The 27,109-nt window shown below is 39.7% G+C and overlaps 1 protein-coding gene across 6 annotated transcripts in view; it reads left to right on the top strand.

Moving 5' to 3' along the window:
* The window catches only part of pde7a (phosphodiesterase 7A), a 40,231-nt gene extending 13,560 nt beyond the window's left edge, over positions 1-26,671 (top strand). The window contains exons 1-14 of one of the 6 annotated variants that reach the window (XM_017453261.3): positions 6,728-7,372; positions 12,558-12,618; positions 15,453-15,485; positions 16,200-16,289; positions 17,766-17,917; positions 18,730-18,793; positions 19,648-19,743; positions 20,530-20,630; positions 20,743-20,874; positions 22,568-22,659; positions 22,747-22,891; positions 23,005-23,101; positions 23,190-23,270; positions 24,308-26,671. In XM_017453261.3, the coding sequence (XP_017308750.1) occupies positions 7,313-7,372; positions 12,558-12,618; positions 15,453-15,485; positions 16,200-16,289; positions 17,766-17,917; positions 18,730-18,793; positions 19,648-19,743; positions 20,530-20,630; positions 20,743-20,874; positions 22,568-22,659; positions 22,747-22,891; positions 23,005-23,101; positions 23,190-23,270; positions 24,308-24,498 (1,395 nt within the window). In that variant the 5' untranslated portion in view covers positions 6,728-7,312 and the 3' untranslated portion in view covers positions 24,499-26,671. Of the gene's footprint in view, positions 1-6,727; positions 7,373-12,557; positions 12,619-15,452; positions 15,486-16,199; positions 16,290-17,765; positions 17,918-18,729; positions 18,794-19,647; positions 19,744-20,529; positions 20,631-20,742; positions 20,875-22,567; positions 22,660-22,746; positions 22,892-23,004; positions 23,102-23,189; positions 23,271-24,307 lie in introns of those variants that run through there. The other 5 variants (XM_017453255.3, XM_047150310.2, XM_017453262.3 and 2 more) reach the window with 5 other exon arrangements.
* The last annotated feature ends 438 nt before the right edge of the window (positions 26,672-27,109 follow it).

Raw genomic sequence — 27,109 nt, 5'->3', positions numbered from 1 at the left:
TGCCCGACGTTATCCTTCAAACATAGTGGAAATTGAAGACTATGAAAAAGGTATTCAATTAAATGTATCTATGTGGGCTAGGCTATACATTGTGCAAAGGATTTTTACAAATGTTAACATTATATTTTGAAAACAGAAAAAAAAACAACTGCTTGTCCACCAGCTTTAAAGCAGAAGTTAAATCACCATATTAAAAACGCTAAAAAAAAGGGGAAAAAAACCAAAGCTCAAACTAACTGTTAAGTGCTGAGAGGTTGGATGTTCTGCAGTAACACACACATTCACACATTTGAATGCGGTAACATGTTACTTCATTCTGTAAATGTATGACACCTCTTATATATTTATACACAGTGACATGTTATAACCCCATTACAGTTACCGCTCTCATAAAAAACACTGTTACTTTTGTTTCTAAATATAGCATCAAACAACATATTTGATCAAAATGAGTTATTGTGCTTCCTTTCTATCGCGTGCTGTTTGATTGACGCGTGGGCATGGAATCGCGCTCGTCCAGTGAAGTTTAACGGAGACTCGCTCGCTGTCAGGACAAGCCTTTATGTAAAATGGAAATATTAATTCTAACATTTACAGATAAGGATATAAAGGTAAAAATGTAATTTCCGCGCTTAAGAAAGCATGTCTGGAACACATTAAACATCACACGCATCTGTCGAAGGATCCGACACGACAAGCTACGTTAATACACTTATGCGTTTGTTTGATGCGCTTAATATAAAACGTTCTCATGTTTTGGACGACCCGGGTCGTGCACTTTTCCCGCAGCAGCTCGCTCTGTGACCTCCGCTGTTTTCTAGATGCGTTTTATTAATAGAAATGCGTTTTTCACCGTCGTGAAGACATGTCACTGACTGGGGTTATCCACAGTGACGTCACGGACCCGACTAATCCACAACGAAATCCGTTTCCGATTATTTTAATTATCGATGATCAATTTTATCGATGAATTGTTGCAGCCCTACTTACAACAGCCGGCGAGTATTTTCGGCTGACTTCATAGTGCCATGGAGAGATGCGTATAAAGTAACATTTATAAAGGAACACGATGTGAATTTAAGTGTTGATTGAAGAAAAAATCACGACACACTTTTGATATGTAAACAGTGTATAAAAAGTAGTTTTTTGATGAAATACATTGTTCCCCCATTCAAGTGGCACTGGATGATGTTAAGATAATGTAAGTAATTCATTCATGATGCTTTGGTGTGATTTGGACAGTGTGTATGTCTGTTTGTTTACTGCTTCTCATTGTGCTTGTTCTTCATATAATTACATAATTGCTCACAGTAGATAAATGCTTTGTATATTTTGCTTTGTCAAAAAAAGCAGACTGTACGAGAAAAAAGGGATCGCTTTGCTGTGCTGAATAATGAAATCAATTAAAGACACGCATCGATGCGTTATTTCTTACTGAATGTTTAATATATGCTAAACTTATTTTTAAAAACTTTGATTGAAATATTAATTACATGGAAAGCTCATTAAACAGTAGCAATGGCGAAAGTCGAACAGTTTCAGTTCATTTCTGAAAATGTAACAAAACCGGATTATTTATTTAACTGATGATGAGGCCACACCTCTTCTCTAATTTCATTGGCTGCCACAGTTAACACCTCAATCTTAACTGACAATTATTAAACTAGCAACATGTTTTAGACCGTAGCATCCTTCAATTTCTTACAGCAGGATGTGTTTATTGACTTTTCTTTAAACTTTAACCGTGTTTCATTTAAAAGAAAAAGTTTATTTTTGTTACGCCGATGCAGTTTGTGCGAGGGACTGCTCAGCTTCATTAGCCGTGCTGTAAAAGTCTCGTCTGGTTTATGGCCCGGCTCTTACAGGAATGTACAGTGCAGTCATGCAGCGTCTCACAGCGGCATGCTATAACTCATAAAGGAGCTCTGAATTTATGAACCCGAGCACCGTTCCTTTAATCCGAGTCAGGCTGAGAGCGAATGGGAATCGACAAGGCGTCCTCTTTTGCGTGTTCTTTGTGTTTGGTTTTTTTGGGGTTTTTTTGTGCACGTGCATACAGTTGATAGTATAAGGAAGTATGAAGTGCTGATAAACTGACAGTTATTGCGCTGAGGGGAAAGAAAACAGAACGGTTTGTACATGTGTGAAGGAAGGGACATGACCCCTTCTGAGCGAGGCGACCTCAGTATGGCACTGTGACACTTCACAGTGAAGAAGTGAGGCTAACTTCCTGGAGACGGGGGGTGGGGGTGGGGGGGGGGGGGTGGTAAGTGTCAAAAACAAAACACACATTTGTGGAAGTTTGTAGAAAGGAAGTTGCTCTGTATTCTGGCAGCTGAATTTGACCACTGGACATTTTAGTGGTTTTTATTATTATTATTTTTTAATCTTTGAGATATGATTATACAGGAGCTCTGTGGTCATGACATGGCAGATAAAAGTCTATTTTTAAAAATAATTGTTTGGGGTGGGTGGGATCAGCATTGCTATGACCGTCATGGAACTCGAATTTTTCGGTAAATTGAAAGATTTGCAATTGTACCTTTTTAACGTTTTTAAGGTCCCTCCCAATTATTACTACTTTTATTGCATGTAATAATTAATTCATTAGAAAGACCAATAAATATTCTTAGAAACTGTTAGTCAAGGAGGCCTATTTTGCACCAAAAGTGAAGTAAGCAACTGCTCCATGATTTAAACATTTTTTAAAAATGTTTTTATTATTATTATTATTTTTTTTTACATCGGACACTGTGCACGCCTAGAGGAAAAATTCTGGGGAGGGAGTACACAGATATAGGTTTGTTTGTTTTTTTTTGTTTTTTTTCCCTTCGTATTTTAGTCAAGTTAAAACTAAAGTGCTTTGGTTTGATTTAAAACCTTTCCTTTTACATTCTGTAATGATGAAACACCTCATGAAAAAATGCCTCGATACCAAGGTTCTGTTTTATTATTATTTATTCTGATTGGACAGGAAGTTTGATTCATTTTCTGGAACAGCAGCTCTGACTGTAATCATGGGATTATATTGTCGTGCATGTTCTAATACGTTATCGTTTCTATAGTAACATCGTTGTACTTCTGTAGCAGACGTTCCAGATATCCAAGACTAATATAAAATGTTTTTATTCAATAAATTTAAAATGTATGTGGAAGGAGTCTACAGTGTCGGCGCTTTGTAACAGTCAGACGTAAATCTGTAACGTTCCGTTTTCCTTCATCAGAAGTCAGAAGACGTTTCGTTTTTGTGGTTTCATGGTAACAAGTGACTTTTTTTTTTTTTTAAACTGTTTTCTTTTTTTTCCCTTGGTAACATCAAGAGAAAGTGCAGCAATGACTGTTGCTACATAGCCGCTATAATGTAAGTAATAACTTGTTTCAAGGATGCTCCACAACACTAAATGTAGCTATAAATGGATAAAAGTACGTTGTCATTCTTTAATGAATAAAAAAAATGCTAGCATTGGAAAATTACTATTGTGTAAGAGTAATAAAACCCTTTGGGAAGTGCTGTTATTGGACCATAATCACCTTCGTGGTTGTAAAAAATAACCCTACATAATCACAACACCCTATCATTGATTATTTTCCTATAAGACCAAGTGTTTTATCCCTTAATTAACAGAAATAGATCATGATTTTAAATTGCAGTGGGTGTGGCCAGTGACAATGCTGCAGTCAGTCCCCAAGATAAAGCTCATGATTGGCTTATCGAGCAGCGTGCAGATATCTTGTGACTGATGAAACAATCATAACGGAAGTGTGATTGTTGTTTGCATTTCCTCCCTTATCCTGGGGGACACGTGGGGACACGTGGTCACACGCAACATCTTCACATTTCCTGTGTTTGGTTTGGGAATGAGCATTTGCATGCTTTGACTCTCGATCCTCAAACCGCAGGACTCTTGCCCACCCACGTCTCAGGCTCCTTCTTTTGTGTGTGTGTGTGTGTGTGTGTGTGTGTGTGTGTGTGTGTGTGTGGTTCGATTTATGACCCTGTGAACATACAGAGATGGGTTTGCATATTGAACCAAGATAGAGTCAGAGTAGGAGCTTGTGTGGGTGTGTTTTCAAGCTCAGGGCTCACGTGTAGATTATTTCCAGACAGTAGAAGTCACAGTTAAAATCGCACCCTTTAAATAAGTCCGCATCGTGTGGAAAGTCATGTGAGAAACAGCGAGAAGTCGTGTGTGTGTGTGTGTGTGTGTGTGTGTGTGTGTGTGTGTGTGTGTGTGTCGTAGCGCCCGTGGTGCGGTGTTCAGTTCGCCTAACGTGCTGCGAGTCTATTTGTGGAAACTCTCCTCCACAGACATATGTGGTGATGTCAATGCTACGACGGGCCTAATTTGGGCTGCGGGAGAGCGTTTGATTGCACACCTGTTCTGAAAACGAGGTGTTTCGAGGCCAAGGCTGTGACTGGGAATTGGATTTGAACATGACGCATACTTGGTTAACAATGGACACATTTTATTTAAACTCACGGCCGTCACGATACCATAGTTTTGCCTCAGAACCACACCAAAAATGATGCCATTGCAAAAAAAATAAAACCCAAACCCTCATCATTTGGCAGTGGTCACGTTTCGTTTTACCTAATTGGAAAGCAATATATTTCCAAACATACACTATGGCCAAAAGTATGTGGACACCTGAATGTTGACTATCCCATTCCAAATCCATGACCATTATTATTGACTTGTTCCACTTTCCTGTCATAATAAGCGCCACTCTTCTGGGAAGGTTTTCTACTAAATTTTGGAGCATGGCTGTGGGGATTTGTGTTCATTCAGCTACAAGCGCATTAGTGAGGTCAGACACTGATGTTGGACAAGGAGACCTGGAGCAAAATCGGTGTTCAAAGGTGTTCAGTGGGGTTGAGGGCAGGGCTCTGTGCAGGACACTCAAGTTCTTCCACTCCAACCTTAACAAACCATGTCTTCATGGAGAGCGCTTTGTGCAACGGGGCATCGTGATGCTGGAACAGGTTTGGGCCTCTTGTTTCCAGTGGAGGGAAATTATAATTCTATAGCATAAAAAACACATTCTAGACAATTGTGTGCTTCCAACTTTGTGGCAACAATTTAAGGAAGAATTATGCATTGGGGTATTAGGGTTATGTGTCCGCATATTTTTGGCAATATTGTTTGGCCATATATTTGCAGATAATCTTAGAGCAATTTCAAATATTTGCCTCCATTCTATGGTATAGATAGTGAATATGTTTCCTTGGTTAAAAAAAAAAAAAAAAAGTATGTCCGAGGCATGGAAATATCTTTTTCATAACCATAACCAAATACATTATTTACAATGCATGTTTTCTAAAACATGGGTATGTTTCATATGATTAAATCTGAGTCATTATTTAACAAAGAAAACATCTAATTGTTGATATGGTTATGTTTTCTCTAAGATCTTTATTTAAATTTTATAGAAGGAGTCTCCAGTGTGAGCACTTTGTAACAGTCAGTACGTCTTCCACATCTTCATGATCGAGATAACAGCTTAATAATTAACTTGTTTTATAGACATTAAATGTAACTATAAATGGATAAAAATTTTAATGTCCTTCTTTAGTAAATGAAAAAAAAATAAATAAAATAAATGTGTATATATACACACAACTGTTTGCTGTGAAATAAAACATTTTGTGCTGCATTGCACCACCCTGTCATTGATTCTTTTCTAGAACATACCCCGTTGTTTTGTTCATTACTTTATGCTCAACAAAATTGTGAAGGAACATCTTCACACTTCAACTCTGATGAAACAATATAAGCCAGGATTTATGAACAAATACGCACATTCTCAATTTCCATAGCCATGTTCTCAAGGATTTATACAACAGCCATGATTTGTTCGTAGCTAATGTTAGCTAGTTAACTAGCTTAGCCCGCTGGCTCTGTGGCACAAATGGTACCACATTATCATCCAAAGTTGTTTTTTTTTCTTCCCCAAGATAAATTGAACTCTTTAGGTTTCAGACAATAAGAAGTTTCAGCAATATTGAGAAAATGTGAAATCTGTATGTTTTTTATTTTGTTAGGGGAAAAACTCTCCCTCATTTTACTCTGTTTCAAATTCACCTCATCTTTTCCACAGGAGACTCATTTGAATAATTTGCTGTGATTGGTCAGTTGCTGAAATGACATAGCAATAGTGCCACACATGAACTTATCTGAATATTTCATTGTGATTGGTTCACGCCGGCCAATCAGCACACAGCTGTCTTTCCACACAGGCTATCTTTCTAAGTAGAAGCAGCTTCACTTATAAAAAAAATGCTTGTTTTTCATCACAACTATGCGATTTTTAGATTTTTTTCGCGATTTTTTTTAGTAAGACACAGCTGTCTTCGTGGACGTGACAATTACACATTCAAAATGGCCTGAAAAAGAGCTTGAAGAAGAAGCAGCTAGAAATAAGCCTTCCTGTTACAAAGCAAAAGTTCATCAAGTCCCGTCCCCCCCGTCCCCCCCCCCCCCTTTCTCTAAGAACTGCTTATTTATTTTAGGACAAAATGTAATCACTTCCTGTCGTTTTCATGGCAAAAACCGTCTGTTTCGGTTTGAAACAGGAAGATGTTACAAAATACAGATTTCATGGAAGAAATCCATGCAAAATGTTCTTTGCTTTGTTGGGAGGACCATTAAAAAGTAATAAATATTAATGGGGGGGTCTGATTTATGAATATTAATGAACGGGGGTGGGAGGGGCATGTTTGTGGATTAGGCGCTCAGTTATATAATGTATAGTATCTATATAAATAATGTTTGCCCTTTAAATTTTATAAAAATGGAATGAGTCCCTGTGTAGGAAAGCGCAAATGTGGGGCTAATCTTTCATTAGTGTGGTGGAGGTTTGGGCAGCATTTTATTTAGTTAATGGAGTGTACAGTGTGCACTCGAGCTGCGCTGATAAGGAGACAGGAGTGTGCTCGGTCCCTCTAAGCCCCTCCTCCTGCATGCGTCAATGGACCTGATTCTCTGATTTGCTGTCGCTTGGAAGCCGCAGGGGTTGTGTAGGGGTGCATGAGGGAGGTGGAGTTTACGAGAGGCGTTCATGGCAGTCATGGACAGCTGGTTTGTGTATGTCTGTGTCTCTCCATGGTGCCTGTCCCATGATTGTGTGGTCAGGTGACGGCAGCACAGCTAAGACAGCTGCACTAAGCTCAGCACTCAGTACGATGTCCTGGCTTTAAGCTTGAGTCTCTGACACATACACGTACGCCCACACTCTGACACGCACAGTATAACACACACCCATACTTAAAAACATAGACCGAGACTATGATCATCTGTATCCTAATGGTCCAATGGGAATAGCTCTAATCTGGTCTGTTATTGCCTTTCTCATCAGATGGATTTTCTCCAAGGTAGGTTTCGGGGCGTGCTGTAGCTTTTAGCACCTGTTCAGAGGAAAAAGATTTTACAAAGGTACTGCCTCTGACAGCAGTCAACAATAATACATCTAGCGAGTCCTACTAGTGTGCTTAACATCTGCATGACTCGGTCCTTGTTTGGAACTTTTCTACTCAAGGATTCGGTCAACATAGCTGATCAGACAGGATTCCTCTCGCCGCGGAGCGTAATACCGGCACGTGTGAGTGTGTGTGCTTGGACGAGCGAATACCGTTGTCTTTGTGCATGCGGACAACACGAATGTTGGGAATGTGTACTGATCAACTGGTGATCTGGTGTTTTCCAAATTTGGCCTAAAAGACGCATCTTAGAGTCGGGTCTGCAGTCATCGAAGTCTGATCCATCTTGAAGGATTCTTCGATTACAACTTAGAAATACGGCCTATGTTCCAAAAGTAGTCATCCACAAGTCTAAAGAAACGGCACGAATAGATCGGACAGGTTGAAATGTAAATCGGACTAAAACAAGGGATCTTTTTTTTTATTTTATTTATTTATTTTTTTTTTATAAATTGATGAGACGTGTATAACAGCTGATTTATTTAGGTGTCGAAGAAATGAAATGCAATTTCTGGCAGTGGTACGGCTGCAAATCAGGTTTATATTGATATGTTATGGTTTCTGTAGTAACAGCTCACTTCACATAATCTAAGCCTATAGCACTTACAGGAATAACACCTTTCCAGATTTGCTGTTAAAGGGGTACTTTAACTTTGCATTAAAATTAACTCCACTTCATCACACTATAAACTCGCCGATTATTTTCCCGAAGTGTTTTTATTACGTACACGATTGGCTGCTAAATTGTGAATTTTGGAGTTTTTCCCAATGATGTCATGCAAGCGTTAATTAATTTGATGAAGTTCTACTTCCTGTCTAACTACTTATCTACACCTACTTCGCACATTTCATGCATCTTGTAACTACAGGGTGTCTCAAAAGTCTCCATAGAGTAGATTGGGGACTGTGTCTTTTTGCCAGCACCACATGGGTTGTGCCTTCGTCAGTGGATGTTCGTGGACATCCATTTTGTTCTCGGTTGGTACGTAAACAGTTCCAGATTTTTAAAATTCTTTTAAAAAGTTGGGCAACAGTGTGCTGCGTGTGACGTGCTCACCATGTTTCCTGTTAAAGTCCGTGGTAACCTTGCGACATCTTCCTGATCCAGCCACGAGAATGATTTCAATACCTTCTTCTTTTGTCAAAGGTGTTCTTAAAGACTAACTGGGGGGGAAGTAAAAGAAAATGGCATTTTTGCATAGTGACATTCCTTGAAGACATTACACACAAGCGAAGTTCTACAGACTGTAATGATCTAATCATAACGTATTAGGAAGGGATTTGTTAGGAGTAAAATAACAGGGCGTTAACATTTAACTCCACTACATTAAACAACGCCATTGCTGATTATTATCTTATACAAGCACAGCACTGAGTGGCTTTTTTTGTTTGTGTGTTTTTTTGTTTTTTTTTGTTTTTGCTGTCTATAATGTAGCAGATGTGCAGGCTGGGCGTCTGTGCTTTTTGTCTTTTGGCTCCGGCTTGTCCGTGCAAACTCACAAGAGCCTTTAACTTGGTTCACACCTCGCTGTTGTGTAGCAGTTGGCATGTGGCTCTGCAATTCAGCGCCGAACTAACCTGCTCAAATAGAGTCCTCCAAAGCAGGGCTGAAATTCCTCATGAAGTTTATAAAGGGTTCTAATCATGCTTTGTCTTTTGTACTGCTCTTTTCTTATCTTTTTGTTTTTGAGATTCGCATATTTATAGTTGTGCCAAAAAAAAGGGAATATATCCTGTTCTCCAAAATCCCCTGCAAGTCACAGGTGTGTCCTCACGCGTCGATGGCTGTGAAACGGAGAGTTTGCATGCTAAAGCAGGTGCCGTTATTCTGCTCTCCTCGGGGTTATACCAGCCCTCGGTAACACCCGTGCCATATGGGCACGCTCCTCTCAACACTCCCTGCTTGTGATTACTCACACACCGGATGCCGCGTGATGTGTGTAAACATGGCGCTTGTGGACGGCGAAATGACTCAACAGGCAGCGTGCTCGTCACTTGAAGTCTGCTTGTTGCAAGCGTGTTGTCATGTCCCCTAGCAAGTCACACGCCGTTATTGCAGGGTGCTTGGTTCGAGTGGACACACCTCAAACCGTCATCTTTATCTTTCATAGTGGTAATTAACCAGAGATGCAGACAAACACACTGAAATCAAACTGCAAAACCTGCTCCTCTGTCACGGTTTGGTTTCCGCTACATGATGCATGTAGGATGTAGTATTTTATTATTTTTTTAAATAAATATTGTGCTAAAATCATTTCTGTACTTTCCTTAATTTTTTTTATTTTTTATTTTGCTTTTGTTTTTCCTTTTGGCAGGAAAAAAAATGATGCCTTACTTACCTGAAATTATTTCATAATTGCATTTGAGGAGTCTGAAGGGAGAGCAGGACTGATAATGGCTAAAAATCAAGTATGCAAATACTTGTCCATTGACGTCAAACGCTGAATTGTGTGCCATCTGGGGACACCACGTCCAGCCATCTAAAAGCTGCACTTGTTTGTGTGTGTGAGAGAAGAAAAGCCAGCACAAGACGAGCCAGGTCTTTAGCTTTTCAGCCTCGTCTCCTTCCCTCCTGCTCCATCGTGCAGAAAGATTTCTGAGTAGTTTGTAGGGGTTTTTTTCCCTCTTTTTTTCCCTTCTTTAACAATTCTTTGAAATTACTGTTACATTTACACTTAGTCATTTGTCAGATGGTTTCAGGCACACCGAATTGTGCAAAGTGTAGAAGGCAAATTATTAAATCGCTAGAGAATTTATCGTTTTATAAAGGCCTGCATAACTTAATAACCATCAAATATCTTTTTTTTTTTTTTTTTTTTTTTTTTTTTTTTTTTGGGCCGTATTGTCTACCTATTTATTATTTTATTCACATTTGATTGATTCAGTGTGCCAATTCTTTTGTACTTGATGTTTCTTGACGTTTTTGAGTTCTGTAAATGTGTGATGGTGTGTTTTCTCTTTTTGTTATTTTTTTTTATGTCCATTAGCTGCTTTTAATCTATAATTTTAAAATTTTCATTACAGTTTGTAGTGAAAGTAATGTTGATGTTTTAGGCAATAAAAGTCATGCATTTATTCAGAATTAGAGGATGTATCTCCTGAATCTTTTTATTATTATTATTATTATTGCTGTTATTATTATTGCTACTACTACTTTATTATTATTATTTAGAATCTTTATTATTGCTACTACTTTATTATTATTATTATTTAGAATCTTTATTGTTTCTATTATTGCTACTACTTTATTATTATTATTAGCAATGTTACTACTATTACTACTACTATATTTCATTATTGTTATTTATTTAGAACCTTTATTGTTTTCTTTTGGCAAATAAATATTCAAGAAAGCGTTACGATACCTCTCAATTTTTTTGTTTGGGGGAATATTGGTTAGGATACATCTCAATTTAGTTTATTTGTGTTTTTATTTATTTTTGCAAAAGAGAAACGTTCAAGAGATTTACATTTTGCGTCTCCGATTGTTTTTGTTTTTTTTCTGGTTCTCTGAAACATTATTATTATTATTATTATTATTATTATTATTATTATTATTATTATTATTATTATTATTATTTGTCCTTGATTCAGCAGAGAATTCTGAATTAATTTTCTTTGTGTGTGTGTATGTGTGTATATATTTTTTTTTTTATGTATGTATGTATATGTTTTGACACATTGGTGCTATTAGGTATTTACATATAACCATTACGGATCATTTTGGACAGGAAGGTTTGCTAAGGTTTAATAACCAGCGCTTTTGTAAGACAATCACTTCACGAGAGGTGTGAGTTTTGTTTGTGTGTTAATCACCCAGTGGCTTAGTGTAGCAGGGCAGGAAATGGACGAGAAGATTAAACAGGAAAGATGAGGCATGCTTAATTCAGAACCTTGTGTCCTCCTGGACCTGAAGTTAGCATGCACGTGTGTGTGCTGGATCAGTGTTGGCGAGTTAAACCAGTCTCTGGCTGTTAAACACACCTCTATAGGAGTACAGCCGGCCGTGTGAGAAAAACACACGTCACACTTACAGACGGTGCCTCAGAGATACTTAAGGAAAACGTTGTGTGTTTGTTTACGTTCTGGCGTCTGGCTGCGTCTGTCAAATGACACACAGTCTGGTCGGAGGACAACATCAATCGTGTACTGATTATACACCGTATGAAGTTGCTTAGAAGTTAAAGACTTGCTTGCGTGTCCTTTTTTATATATATAAAAAAATCTATATATATATATTTGTTTATTTAAAAAAAACACTTGTATAACATTTTTTCGTTCTTCTTGCGTCATGGTCCAATTCGATGTAATTTAAAACTCTCAATTTCTGTGGATTTGTGTTGAGAGGAAAAAAAAACAACATCCATCCAATTAGGACTTGTCTTTATTTATGTGTAGGATTAAGGCATTCTAGGCGTGGCTTTTCAGGAAAATCTTTTCAGGGCTGTATTTGTTTGAACTTTGAGCTGTAAAACCTCATGCTTCAGCTAAACTCTATCAGAATCGCTGAGTACGACTTTAAAGTTTGACTAATTTTTTTTTTCAATATTCTTGAACTAACACTTGTTAAAAAAAAATAAAATAAAAAAGCAGTTTTAAATGGTTCAATTGTCTTAGAGGAATGTTTATGAATTTTATAGATTATTTACACTGCACAAAAACATTTCTGAAGATTTTCTCAGGAATTTTTATGAAACTAATTCAGAGGCGGGGCTGAGTGTGAGCATAGTTTGTGACGTGTCTCCCCCCCCCCCCCCCCCCCAAAAAAAAAAAAAAAACCCCTCCTCAAGCTCTTTTAACCCCCGTCCAGGATGAAATTTTTTACAGATTAACAGTTTGGTTGTACATAAAAATGTTATGTCGCAGACTCTGCATCGCTACGCTAGCTATGTTATGGTCCGTCACTGAGAATATTCACCGTGTAAATTGACAGAACATTATAATTTTCGCATTATGCATTTCAAAGTAGCTCCAACTAAGATTGCTGATTATACCTTTTAATGCACATTGAGACCATTTTAATCATAAAATTGCATTTCATTTCATTTCATTGTTTGTTTTTTTTTTTCCCTCCCCACAGAGACGTGGCGCAATCTCCTACGACAGTTCTGATCAAACTGCTCTGTATATTCGTATGCTAGGTAAGCAACATTTGTACTAATATACACACACACACACACACACACACACACACACACCTTAAAACAAACCAGCAAACACTGTAACTCTGTCCCTGATCACACCATTCACCGTGTACTGGATACCTGCCCAGTCATTCACACCGCCTCAGATAATCTCATCAGGAGAAGGGTTTAAAGCCACTCGGGATCTCGCCTTTTGAAATTTGATTTGATTTGATTACAATGGATTTGATTAACGCAGCTACTACCCAGATTTTCCGTGACCTTTTGACCTCTTACAACGGCTCGATGGTGGGAACACGGAACGGCTCATGTTTCCTGTTACATGGTGACGTTAAAGGAACACTTCTGCATTTATCGACCTCACCGGCGTTGTAAATGTTATGCGTGATTACCACAGAGAAGAATTTCAACACATTGTGTTTTTCCCCCCAAAACATGTTAACTCCACTTAAGTCCTGTTTACGCCAAACTTACTTAGACTGGCGATCCAGGTGTGCGGGCAGGTGTTGGATTCTCAAAGAATGCGGCTATACAGTCTGTGTGTTTTTGTTAGCATGAATTTGATCTTAATCATTAGGGGTGTAATGCAATGACTGTATCTGTTTAGTGCTCCAAGGATCCGTATCTGTATTCGGGTTTAAGTGTAGAGCGGGTATGGCGTAAAACAAAAAAAAATCCTGAATTGTCCCTGGAAACACTGGAATGGAAAAAAAATAAATAAATAAATATATATATATATATATATATATATATACACACACACACACACACATAAAATTATATATATATATATATATATATATATATATATATATATATATATATATATATATATATACTTTTTTTTCCTATAATCATAATTCGTCTGAACTAGAGAGGTGCACAGGATTTTTATTTATTTTTCATTTTAAATTCCCGCCTGTGATTGTTTTTATTTTATGCCTTCGTTTGATTTTCATTTGGAAGCTTCATGTCAGACGGCTCGCTTACGCCCGTGTGAACGTACAATCCTCCCGCTTGTGTGATTATTTGTTTATTTATTTATTTATTTGCGTCCCACGCCATCCTGGTCCCGATGCACTCCTCTAGTCTCAGCCGGGAGCCTTTTATACTGAAGATGAAAGTATTCTTATTCAGTTACATCCTTAAATCTAGTCATTTATGCTTTTTCACAGACAGTATAGGGCCGGGCGATATATATCGATATAATATCGACATCGTGATAAACGATTTCACGATACATTTTTCGGAGATATCGTTGGTATGGTGATGCATTTATTTATTTATTTTTTTATAAACAACTTTTTAATAATTACAAATGAACTGGTACTGAATGGATGCTGTTGATTTGACATCATTAAAAACAATAACTTTAATGCCTGCAGAGACAAAGAAGGTAAAGTTTCGTCAAACTCTGATGTGTGTATTTGACTGTTTTGCGGACAGTTTGTTAGCTAAATGATATATCGTGATACTATTTCGTAGAAATGTCCTTAACTCTCACGATACAATATTTTTGTCATACCGCCCAGCCCTAATACAGTATTTTTTTAATGCTGGTATCTTTGGCATAATGACAAACAAATGGTTTTAATTGAACAGTTCATGAAAGCGATCTACAAAAAACCCCCAAAACATGTAGTTTAAATGTTTATTGATGGAATTTAATTGAACTTAAACTTACATTACATGTTGGGAGTAAAGTGTACTTTTCTCAATGCAGGAAACCACTTAATTATTGTTAATTATTAGTAATTCTTGTCTGTGGTAATCTCTCTCTCTCTCACACACACACACTACAGATGCGGTAGATGGAGATTAGCTAGAAAAGTCTGGTGTATTCCGTTAAGCTTGTTAATAAAATGCGTTGAACTGATTTTATTCACAGTTGCATATCTAGATGTCTTTTGTCTCGTCTTTAATGAGCATGCTCATGGAGGAATTGTTTTTTTTTTTTGTTTTCTTTTGTTTTCTTTCTTTCCTGCTTGTTAAATGTATTTAAGTTTCATCACATGCTGTGTTCTTTGCTCATAAATTGAAAAGATTCTCAGCTACACAAACCTTGCTGCTGAAGGTTGTGTAAATGTGTAGGGACATTTTTTAAAGCTTTGATAAACGGTACTTTCCAAAGCCCCGAGCCAAAAAAAACAGCACCCTGACCTGCTACTTTTATTTCGAGCCGTGACCGATAAAACAGTCCAAACAGTCTTGTCGTGAGAGTAAACAAGAGCGTCCGCTTATTCCCCTCCACCAACTCCCCACCCTGAGGAACTCCTTCATCCAGCTGAAGCACGCAGTGGGCGTCGGCGCTCGAGAAGCAGCCGGTGGCATTCTCACATAACGCTGTTAATAATCGCAGATGCGCCGAGAGGCTCACGGAGCCGAGCCGTAGAGGTCAAAGGTCATGCTGCTAACCCAACCGGGGAATTTTGTGGTAGAAAAAAAAGGCTGCTGTGGTTGCATAATGGGGATGCCCCCCATTTATTAAAAAAAAATAATAATAAATCCCCTCCGTCCATCCAGTCCCTCGCTTCTCCACCTTAGCGGCTTCCCCTCATCCTGCATGCTCCCGGTCCTTTGGTCTGTTTCTTGTGTGTGGTACTTCCTGTTTGCATGCGTCACGTGTGCTACCACACTTTTTTGTACATTTTATTTATTTATTTATTTATTTATTTATTTCCTTTTTCTGTCAGATCTTTTGAATGCTTGTTTAAATTTTTTTGTCTGCCTTTATTTGAATAATGATATTCTTTCTTTCTTTTTTTTTTTAATTAAAAAAACCTATAGTGTTCTTTATGTAATTGTAATTCAAAGTTTTGGTATTTTGATAGGGGCTTGTGTAATATTCAAACAGCTGTTTTCAAGTAAGTAAATATACTGGTGGGAGGCTGTCCTTTTTATTTACTTTATTTACCTATTGATTTATTCACTTATTTAATGCACATGTACACCAATCACTAGTGACTTGAACTGTTGGAGGCTGCCATTACTCAATAGAATTCTATGCAAGCTATTATTATTATTATTATTATTATTATTATTATTATTATTATTATATTTTCCTTTATGTTGTTTTTTTCCCCTCCCTCCTGTCCCCAACACACAGTCTCATGAAAAGGCCTATTGAATGAGAATTTAACAGATGTGACTCGAGAGCTTTGGCCAACCTCACTGAAGTCCCTCTGACTTTTTTCCCCTCTCCATTCTGACTTGGGCTGAGGCACAAGCTTGCCTTTCTTTCCTCGCGTTTACCTCGCTTGTGCCAGTCTGAATACTAATGCCTTTCTCCTCCCGGCATGGAGCTGCATGCTCGTTTGCTCGCTCTCTCTCTCTCTCTCTCTCTCTCTCTCTCTCTCTCTCTCTCTCTCTCTCTCTCTCTCTCTCTCCTTGCCCTCCTTCCCACGTTTTGGCTGTGCGTACGTGTGTATGCATGTGTGTGTGTGTGTGTGTGTGTGTGTGTGCGCGTGTGTGTGTGTGCGTGTGTGTGTGTGTGTGTGTACTTTGTGTCCAGCACCAGGCTAGGTCTTGATCTGTGTGCTAACAAACCTCTTGAGGGACTTTGTGTTGATGCCTTCTAGGAGATGTGAGAGTGAGGAGCCAGGTAGGATTTGAACCCGAACGAAGAGGCTCGCACCCATACCTGGGTGTCGATTTCCGCACCTTACACTGTAAGTTCCAGACATTGAAGAGCACTACTGTATATTCTACTGCACGTATCCATACACACCCAAATATTACACGACTTCGCGTGCCCTCTTTAAGGGGTGTCTTTAAGAGGACACCATTATATAAGCTGTTGTTTTCGATACTGTATACTAGAAAACACTTAGTTCTCCATGAAACTAAAGGAAGCTTAGTTAAGGGTTCTTTTAAACACGATAGGTGCATTTCCACCTCATCCTACGTCCACATTATCAAGTGATCAACACTTCGGGTTTTTAACTTTTCTTTGGCCTGAAAAATATTTAACGGTGACGGTTACTTCTGTAATTTTGCATAATGGTCCAGTGTGGTGCAAATGCAAATCAGAAACCTGGCCGGGAACTGTGTAGTTCTCTTTCATGCACTTGTTAGTTCCTCAGTGATAGGTGATATGTGTTATAGGAAATATTCCACGATTAAAACCTAAGAGTTACACGTTCTGTTACACACTAAACCACTGCCATGATTTATTCGCTGGATTTGTAATATTTTATATCTGAGCATGGCCGTGTTCAGCTTTTCGTGCCTGGCAGCGGCGGTTTCGAGCGAGTCGCTGCGTCAGCGATCGGCCCCTTCGTGCCCTCTGGCAACGCCGAGCACATTTCGGCCTGCATAACAATGTGGCGTTAATCAATCACCACCTTCACCCGCTTTAAATCACAAAGCACGTGTGGCTACCTCAGGTTATTTACCATAACAACGGTTTGCGACCTGCTGCTTCTCTTCGTGAGAAACTTTATACCTCGGGCGTGTGAACAACATCAGATTCGTCGCGGTGGAACGAGAGGAAGAACATCTCCGAGCATTGCTGACAATTTTGGACCCGCTCTGCTTCAGACAGTCTGTTAATGTCTATAAATGAAAGGAATACTTCAGTGGTTTCACTTCAGTTTCATCTTGACGCAGTACATCTGTAGCACACGTGTCTGTATTACGGGCAAGGATCTCAACACGCTTCCTGTTTTCTGGAACAAAACAAAACCCAAAAAAAAAAAAAAAAAACCCAAAAATGGTTTATTATTTGCTTAATAATAAACTTTTAAATATGTGACTTTAGAGTACAAATGCAAAGCTACACCCTTTACACTTGATATGTGAACGTTGTAGGACGAGACAGACGGGTGACATGAGTAAAAGTGTTTGTGAAGCTCTTCTTATTGAGTTTTAACCAATTCTCCAACACCGGAGCAGTATAGGGGGAAATAAGTAGCTCCGGTGTTTTAAACTGACACTATGTGGGGGGAGAGGAGGTTCCAGGTCAGTCAGAAAGAATGAATGATGAAGATTTAGAGCTTCATTTACGAACACTGAACAATGTTTAAACAGAATTCAACAACTTCTCTCACTTCCATTATAAGCGAGTTCGGAATAAACGATTTTCTGAGTACAGGGAAAATGTCAAAGTCTACGGCAATTTCATTACTGTGTGTGTGTGTTTTCAGCCCGTGCCGAGTCTGCGGGATCGATTCCAGCCCGGAGGATCCGCAGGCTTTTCAGTTTCCAGCGTCACCTCCTGTCATCTCGGTTATTGCGGGGTGTTCCGCACCAGAACCCCTTGCACATCCTGGATGAAGATTACTGCGGACAAGCCAGGGTGTGTTTTCAGATACACGCATCACAGCTCTCACACACACACACACACACACACACACACACACGTGCGTGGACATTTAGTGAAACTTGAGCGTAATAATAGCTGTCGGAAGTTGATAGAAAGTCGTTTACGTTCAGTTTGTGAGCCAGATATTTAACACGAGATAATCCGACATCGACGGGAGATGTTTAACATTCAAACTTCCATGATGTTAGTGGTCTCTTTCTCTCTCTCTCTCTCTCTCTCTCTCTCTCTCTCTCTCTCTCTCTGTGTGTGTGTGTGTGTGTGTGTGTGTGTGTGTGTGTGTGTGTGTGTGATTATTAACAGTGGGATTCGTCGTGACGGCCGCGCAGCACACCAGTATACAATAGACTCTCAGACTCGTTCTGCGTGTGTAAACGTCATGCAAATCTCGCGCTCACCAGCGTATTCAAAGAGACGCTTTGCATTTTAAGAGATAACGAGCCGGTACTGCATGACCACGTCTCTTCTTTACCGTTCGCGATCCTTTTTTCTTTCTTTCTTTCTTTATTTATTTATTTAAACTTGTACATCAATCATTAACATGCTCAGACGTCCTTTTCGGAAAAAGTTCAATAGTAATCGCTTGAAAGAATGAGTAAATCAGAATGACGTCATATGTACAGTATATTATAAAGCTATGTGGTAATCTTTCAAAAATGTCTGCTCATGTCCTGTTGCAGTGATGTAATAACTCGGGTACAGTTCTATACAGCATATACAGTGCATGTTTATTGTTTGTTGATTTTAATTTCCTGCTCGTGTTTTTATTTATTTTTATTTTTTTGCAGTGTATGTTAGAAAAGGTTGGAAGCTGGAATTTTGATATTTTCTTCTTCGACAGGCTGACGAACGGTGAGTGCTTTGCTTTAAGAGCGTCCGTGTGTGTGTGTGTGTGTGTGTGTGTGTGTGTGTGTGTGTGTGTGTGCGTGCATGTGTGTATCATGCCGGTATTCGCCTCTGAAGAGCCCCAGTGCATTGTGACAGACGTTCAACTCTGTGTATTTGATCAACGCTTCCATCTGCTGGCCAGATAACACACATGAATGTTAAACGTGTGCGAATATGTGCACAAGCGCATCGGTTCTTTCCAGCTTTTAACGTTCAGTCGCACATAAACGCGTATAAATAAACTGTTGTTCGTATTACAGTACTACGTTAATTGTATTGACATTACAGAGGTCTTTAACGTGCTTTACGTAGGTTTTTCCACTTCTACTAGATCTTCTGCACGTGGGTTGTTCTTTTTTATTATAACTATACACTCGAGGGCAAAAGTTTGCATTCGAGTGGGGGTTAAAAAAAAAAAGGAAATGCAACTCGTGAATAATTTAAACAATCGGACAGATTGTACTTTAAACAAAAATATTATTAACAAGGCAACAATTAAAAATAACGCGAAATAGACACAGGAATGTATATATTTTTAAAATTGGTGCAAATGCTGCATGTATTGTTGCTCTAAATTAAATTTGTCTTCTTCAGTTTGTCCTAAAGGTTTGTAATTTAATCTTTTGCACTCGACTGTATTCCACGGTATAATATGCTATGTAAAATATGTTATTAAGCTTTGTTTGAACTGTCCAATGCAACCCGTTTCAGTCCTCTGACTGAAAATTCTTTTATATTAGTGATGAAATGCTCATAACTCTGCCTTCTAGCCTCCATAACATTAACCGTCATGTTTCTCTTTCCCTCTGGATTTCCAGGAAACAGTCTCATCTACTTGACCTTATATCTGCTAAATCATTACGGCTTAATTGAGCTCTTCCAGTTAGACATGGTTAAAGTACGACGCTTTTTAGGTGAGTACACAGACGTAAAAGGAACTAAGTGGTAGTAGATAAAATGAAATTTCCCCTGTGGTGTACTTTAGCCCTGTGTCGGATTGAGTTTAGAATGAAGCAAAAGAATGCGTTTAATGTGTGGAAGTTGTTTCACTTCCTGATTTGAATAAATTATAATCATAAATCGGTTAAAAGGGGTGAAGGAAAAAAAAAAAAAAGGGTGTTGGTTTGTTTTCCAGCCTACCGTGAGGATTTAATACTGAAATAAATCCATTTTATTGACACAAATGGGGGGGGGAATAGATAAAGAGCAAAGAAAGTAGTAATTAATAGTGAAGTGTGTAGATTTAATGTTATTTTATTTATTACATTTTTTCGTTGCTTTTTTTTTTTTCATTCTCACAATGGCATCTTTGTTTGTATGTTATCCAGTGAATTGTTTTTGGAATATTGAACATTTTTAACTAAATGACATTGTAGTTATTTGTTCTTGAACATAAAGAATTAGTTCTAAATGCAATTCTTTACATATTTACTGCGGAGATGTTTTTTTCGTACGCGTACAAGTTCGTATACTCTTTGCGGTTTCGTATGGCTAGTCGCAGATGAGTGCTCCAGTACTGCAGGTGGCGCTGTTTAAATTTTCGTGATTGTTAACACAACTACCAGAAGAAGGTTTTTTCATAACTCCGGGTCCTCCATCTTGAAATGAATCGACTAGGTGACACGTTGTTTATAAAGAGAAGTCACACAATGCAGATCTTTGCCTGAATTCATGTTCCTGTGGGTTTCTGCTCCTCTCAGTTCTGGTTCAGGAGGATTATCACAATCATAACCCGTACCATAACTCGGTCCATGCTGCTGACGTGACCCAGGCCATGCACTGTTACCTGAAGGAGCCCAAGGTATATGACTGCAGGAGAACTGGAGGAAATTAAACTTGTATGACTTCACAAATGCTCTCTGAATGATTTTACATTTTGTGTGTGTGTGTGTGTCTGTATATCCACTCTGCAGCTTGCCAAGTCCCTTACTTCCTGTGATATCCTCTTGGGCTTGCTGGCAGCAGCCACTCATGACCTGGACCACCCTGGGGTCAATCAGCCTTTCCTCATCAAAACCAACCATTACTTAGCCTCTTTGTACAGGGTGAGAGCAACACACGAGCAGCTTTAATGGAATACTCTATTCTTGTACAGTTTAATATCTATCTACTACATCTATGTATGTGTGTGTGTGTGTGTGTGTGTGTGTGAGAGAGAGAGAGAGAGAGAGAGAGAGAGATTATGACAAACATTTCCCTGTATTGAGAAAAGAACAGAAAACCTGTTTACTCCATCCTCGGATATAACGGAGGTCTAAGGGACTTTGTAATACAAACTGAGCACGGCTGTAGATGCACTCTAACAATAAATGCATTTGAACGAGACAGGCATGAGAGAAGGTCTCGGTAAATCAGTCCATATCTAATTCCTGTACCACAGATTTAGAACTTTATTTGCAAATGTGTGTTTTTTCCCATAACTATTTATTGACTCAAGAACTGCCCATAGACTTCCATTGTGAGTTTAAACCGATTATTCAGCTCGTACCTCTTCACCAAGAGGTTTTCCTCGCACCTCTGGGGTTGGGGGTTCGAATCCCGCTTTCACATTGTGTGCGCATGCTCTCTCTGTGTTCTGGTTGCTTCCTCCGGGTTCTCCGGTTTCCTCCTCCAGTCCAAAGAGCCATATCACCCTGCAGTACTCACCTGGTTTCCCACTGAAGCTAAGCAGGGTTGAGCCTGGCCGGTACCGAATGGGAGACCTCCTGAGGAAAACTAATGACGCTTTTCCACTGCACGGTACGGCTCGACTCGACTGCTCGCTTTCTAGGTGTTTTCCACTGGCGATTGTACTTGGTACCCGGTACTTTTTTTAGTACCACCTCCATGCGAGGTCCCATGCGAGCTGAGCCGATACTAAATGTGAACCACGCACTGAAGGAGTAAGGATTCTCCTTAACGAGTGGTTCTGTATTGTACCTGAATAAATGTGTCTCTTTTAATACATACTTTGTATACCGTGTATTTGTACAAGACTTCAATAATACAACGTTATTCCTGCGTGAAGGTGAGTAAAAGATGGCACCCACGTTGAGGCAACACAAAACCGCAGTGGAAAAGCAAGCTCAGAAAAGAAAAGCGAGTCAAGTCGAGCCGCACCGTGCAGTGTAAAAGTGGCTTATAGTTGCTGCTGGAAGTGGTATTAGTGAGGTCAGCAGGGGGCGCTCACCATGTGGCCTGTGTGGGTTCTACTGCCCCAGTATAGTGACGGGGACATTATACTGTAAAAACAGCACCGTCTTTCGGATGAGACGTTAAACCGAAGTCCTGACTCTCTGTAGTCATTAAAAATCCCAGGACACTTATCGTAAAAGAGTTGGGGTATAACCCCGGTGAACTGGTGAAAATCCCCCATTGGCCCTAATCTATCCCGACCCCCTAATAAAACCCAATCCCTGAATTGTCTACATCACTCTCCTCTCGTCTCCACTAATATCTGGCGTGTGTTGGGTGTTCTGTCGCATCATCCAGGTGGATGCTATACACTAGTGGTGGTTGAGGAGATTTCCCCCATACAACGTAAAGTGCTTTGAGTGCCTAGAAAAGCACTATATAAATCTTATGAATTATTATTATTTATGAGGAGACATTTTTGAGACTACAAAGCACTACTGGATAACTATGTCTACTAAGTGATGGTAAAGGAAACTTAAAGCTGCCTCATATCGTTAGTCTTAATCCAGCACTGTCCTAACCGCGTGTGTGTGTGCGTGTATGTGTGTGTGGGGGGGTTTGTAGAATACCTCAGTTCTGGAGAACCATCACTGGAGGTCGGCAGTGGGTTTGCTACGAGAGACCGAGCTCTTCTCGCATCTTCCCGCAGAGGACAGGTCAGTATCTGCCTACGTGCGCATATTATGCTGCTGCGCTTCATAAGCAGTATAACAAGCAGCTGACGCGGTGATCTCTCTGCTCAGTGTGAACATGGAGAGGCAGTTGGGGTCTCTGATTCTGGCCACAGATATCAGCAGGCAGAACGAATACCTGGCCAGGTTCAGGACACACCTGGACCAGGAGGAGCTGTGTCTGGGAAATGCCTCTCACCGCCACTTCATCCTGCAGGTGAGCAAGGCCAGAAAGAGAAGCGCAAAAGACGATGATGTACAAAAACAAAGTGTAGAGTAAAGGGCTAAGTTCATGGAAGTGTGTAAGTGTGTGTGTGTGTGTGTGTACAGATGGCCCTGAAGTGTGCAGACATCTGTAACCCGTGTAGGCCTTGGGAACTCAGCAAGCAGTGGAGTGAAAAGGTGACTGAAGAATTCTTCCACCAAGGTATTTCCACACACTTTCACCATGATATAAACTGCCCGTCGTTTCCTTTCGCGTGGTCATGTGACGCCATTCTTTCCCCTCTTTTTAGGAGATATCGAGAAAAAGCACAAACTTGAAGTGAGCCCGCTGTGTGACAGCAGCACGAACTCCATAGCTGATGTTCAGATAGGTAAGAACGCCAGCGTGAACATGGCGACACTAGGATAAAAATATATATATATTTTTTTTCCAGCCCAAGACCAACCGCAGACGTCTGAGGCGATATGTAAGAGGAGGGCAAGGAGATAGTGTGTCGTTCTCTTGACATCATCAGGAGATGGCACTCTATTTATCTCTGTGATTGAAATAAAATACGATTAGCTTAATAAACACGACCTCGAGCTCGGGCGTCAGGGAAGCTTTTTCACCCTGATGAAGGACGGCGAGCTTATCATCTAACCAGATGGGTTTTTTTAACATATGTGTACACAAAGAGAAGAGACAAAACAGCCGTGTAATGGACAGAACTAACGTTGTTCGTGTCTATCTCGGCGGTGGTTAAGTCGTTGCATCAGAAGGTCATGAGTTCAAATCCCACCACTGTCACTGTCGGGCCCTTGAGCAAGGCCCTTAACCCTCAACTGCTCGGTTGTATAAACGAGATAAATATAAGTCGCTCTGGATAAGGGCGAAATTGTAAAAATCTACAGTATGCACTTCATCTCTCTCAGGATCAGTGATTTTCATTATTTAAATCGAGAAATTTTCTTCGTCTGTCCAAACAGCGATTGTCCCCTGTGGCCATGTTTACGTTTTATTACATTTAATTATAACACTGAAACATGCATAACACTTAAATAGAGCGTTTTAAGTCTAAAATAAATTCCACAGACCCTCACAGTATGGATTTATTTCATAACCATTATTTAAAAACACACACACACGTGTGTATGTATGTGTATGTATGTATGTATGTGTGTGTGTATGTATATGTATATGTATATGTGTGTGTGTGTGTGTGTGTGTGTGTGTATATATATATATATATATATATATATATATATATATATATATATATATATATATATATATATATACATACATACATACATACATACATACATATATAACTTCTAAAGGCTTCACAAACTTTTGTGAATATTGATGAGGTGAATCTACATGGTGCATTGTGACTATCTTGATTTCTCTCTCTTTGTAACCGTGCAGGTTTCATGACGTACGTCGTGGAGCCGCTGTTCGCCGAGTGGGCTCGTTTCTCGGACACGCGGCTCTCTCAGACCATGCTGGGTCACCTGTGCCTGAACAAAGCCAGCTGGAAGGCCCTGCAGCCCGAGGAGGCCGAGTTTGAGCAGGACGGCGGCTCCAGAGCCTTACCTCAGGGAAGCGTCGAGTCCTGACACTGCCTCGCCCGGCCCCCGCCCCGGCCTCAAGCTTCAATCACTTCTGATTTGCTCACCTCAAACCAACCACTGATTTATTTAATTTATTTAATTTTAACAGCCTTTTATTTTTCACTTTGACATAGAGCAATACATGGATACCTCATTCAGCTACTGCTGCGATTTTCATTCTTACACTTTTTTTAGTTTTTTTTTTTTTTTTTTTAGTTTATTTTTTTTTAATGTCATATTTTATTTATTTAAATTTTTGAGGGTTTTTTTTCCTGTCTTGTTTTCATCCCGGGGGGAGCATTGCTAACTGCTAATCGAACTCGGCTGGGGACTGGGAAAACGCTGAACCTGACGGATCCCTTCTGCTGGGTCAAAAGTGCCATTTCTTTCCCACCCCTTATGGAATCACTCAAACACCGAGAGTATTCACGCGACAAGTTTTTAAACGACTGCGCCAAGCAACGGTGTGTGTGTGTCTGTGTGTGTGAGAGAGAGTGTGTGTAAGTGTGCATGTGTCGGTGCATTTTGCAAACGAATCTTCCTTCTTGTGTACAAAACTGAAAGAGAAAAAAAAGACAAATGTGAAGAGCCCAGTCATTTGCTGCCTCTATGAAGACTGTTTACAGATTGTCTTTTTTTGTTGTCATTGTTATAAATGAATCATGTTGGTTCTGTGATTTTTTTTTTTTTTTCTTCTCTTTTTCCTTTTGCTTTTAAGCACAGATGTGAAGAACCACTTTTACATGTTTTGAACTGTTGTGTTACTGCTGATGTACTGAACAAAAAAACAAAAAGGAAAAAAAAACCCATCCAAGGGACTGCACTTGAGTCAGTCTGAAACGCCAGATGCCATACAAGCGCCTTGTGCTCTGTTGTGAAATTTTCTCCCTGTACTCCTGATTCTGGTGCCACATGATTCGGACATGCAGCTGCTTCTGCTGTGAGAAGACCAGGGACCAGCTTTCCTCCCTTCCCTCCTGATCCTGCCTTTCCCTTCCAGCACTCCAACCATTCATCCTCTATTCCCCTCTTTCTTATTGCCACCGATCCTCCATTTCTACTCATCCTCCCTTTCACTTTCATTACTCCGCCCTGTCTGTCCTCCATTTCCCCTGCTTTACTTGTGACTCTCTATTTCCCCTCCATCACTCCACCCTCTGACCCTCACTTTCCCCACAATCACCCCACCCACTTGTCTTCCCTTTAACCTACTCATTCCACCCTCTGACCCTCCCTTTCCCTCCATTACTCCACCCTCTGACCCTCCCTTTCCCCATCACTCCACCCTCTGTCACTCCCTTCCCCCCATCACTCCACCCTCTAACACTCCCTTTCCCTGTCACTCCGCCCTCTGACCCTTCCTTTCTCCTCAGTCACTCCACCCACTTATCCTCCTGAGCCCTGGATCGAGCCTCGTGCCGCACAGGACATGTAGCTGACTGGAATCTCCACGGATCTCGCTCAGGGTCTCGCAAACCTGCTCATCACGCCACTGGCAAGAAAGAGGAAGCGAAAGGTGCCTTTTATAGGTCGCTGTCCTCTCCCCCGCCGTCTGGTAACTGCAGACAACACATGTAGATCTAGACTCCCTTTCAGAATGCGTCTCAGCCACAGTCGAGCTCTCCATCCGGAAGACTGCTTCAAAATGATGCCTTAAAACTATGCACAAAGCTAAGTGACCAAACCAGCTTGTATTTACATTAAAGCGCATCATCACGTCCGTTTCATTCTCGTCCAGCCCTTTGCCTTCCGTCATGGGAGAATAAAAAAAAAAAAAAAAAAAAAATTAATATATGGTGGATAAATTGATTCAATAATTTGTTGTTTTTTTTTAACATTGAACATTCCATTTTTGTTTATTTTACCCTGTACAGATCGTGCAGTTGTTGTGTTTTTTTTTTGGCGCGTCTCTTTCCAGTTTGAAAGAGAGCAGGTGCTTTTTTTTTTTTCTTTTTGGTCTTATTTTAGCTGATTTGTATTTTTGTTGTAAGTGCTGTAAGACTGTTTCAAAAAAACTGTTTACAATTTGTTGTAACAGCCATTTTGGGGAGAAGACTTACATGTCAAGCCATTTTGTAAAGGCTTTGTCGTACAGACTTTTTGATACATGCTTGTTGCAGTTGCATTTTTGATGAATAAAAATTGTTGACATGATGTTTCATGGTACATAATGACAAGATTTCGGGTCTGTTAGATTTTCTTTCTTTCTCCCTGTAGCTGCTGTTGGATATCGCCCCCTGCAGGCTGATGAAGGTCATTAAGAAGACAACCTGCCACTACTTGCTCAGAGGAAAATACTAATGCTTAATGAAACAAGCTTCTTTAGTAAGACAAAACCCCCAAATTACCTTCCAGAGCATCCAGCTCGGGTTCACGTTGGTCTTTTGAAATCACGACTGTTTGTTTTGTATAAAGTATGACGTCACATTCCCAATACACATTCCTCAGACCAGATGTCAATATCCTGCATTTTCTTAACATTTTCATTTATGTTTAGCTGACCTGTGTTCCAAGATTTAGGTCGTTCCTAAGGATTGGACATGAATTGGACTGTAGTCCAACAAGTCAAGTTACACTACTGGTAAAATATCAACACTACACATAACACTGAACTAAA

Source organism: Ictalurus punctatus, chromosome 23 (assembly GCF_001660625.3).
Source record: "Ictalurus punctatus breed USDA103 chromosome 23, Coco_2.0, whole genome shotgun sequence".
Lineage (NCBI taxonomy): Eukaryota > Metazoa > Chordata > Actinopteri > Siluriformes > Ictaluridae > Ictalurus > Ictalurus punctatus.
This window is presented reverse-complemented; position numbering and strand designations above follow the sequence as displayed.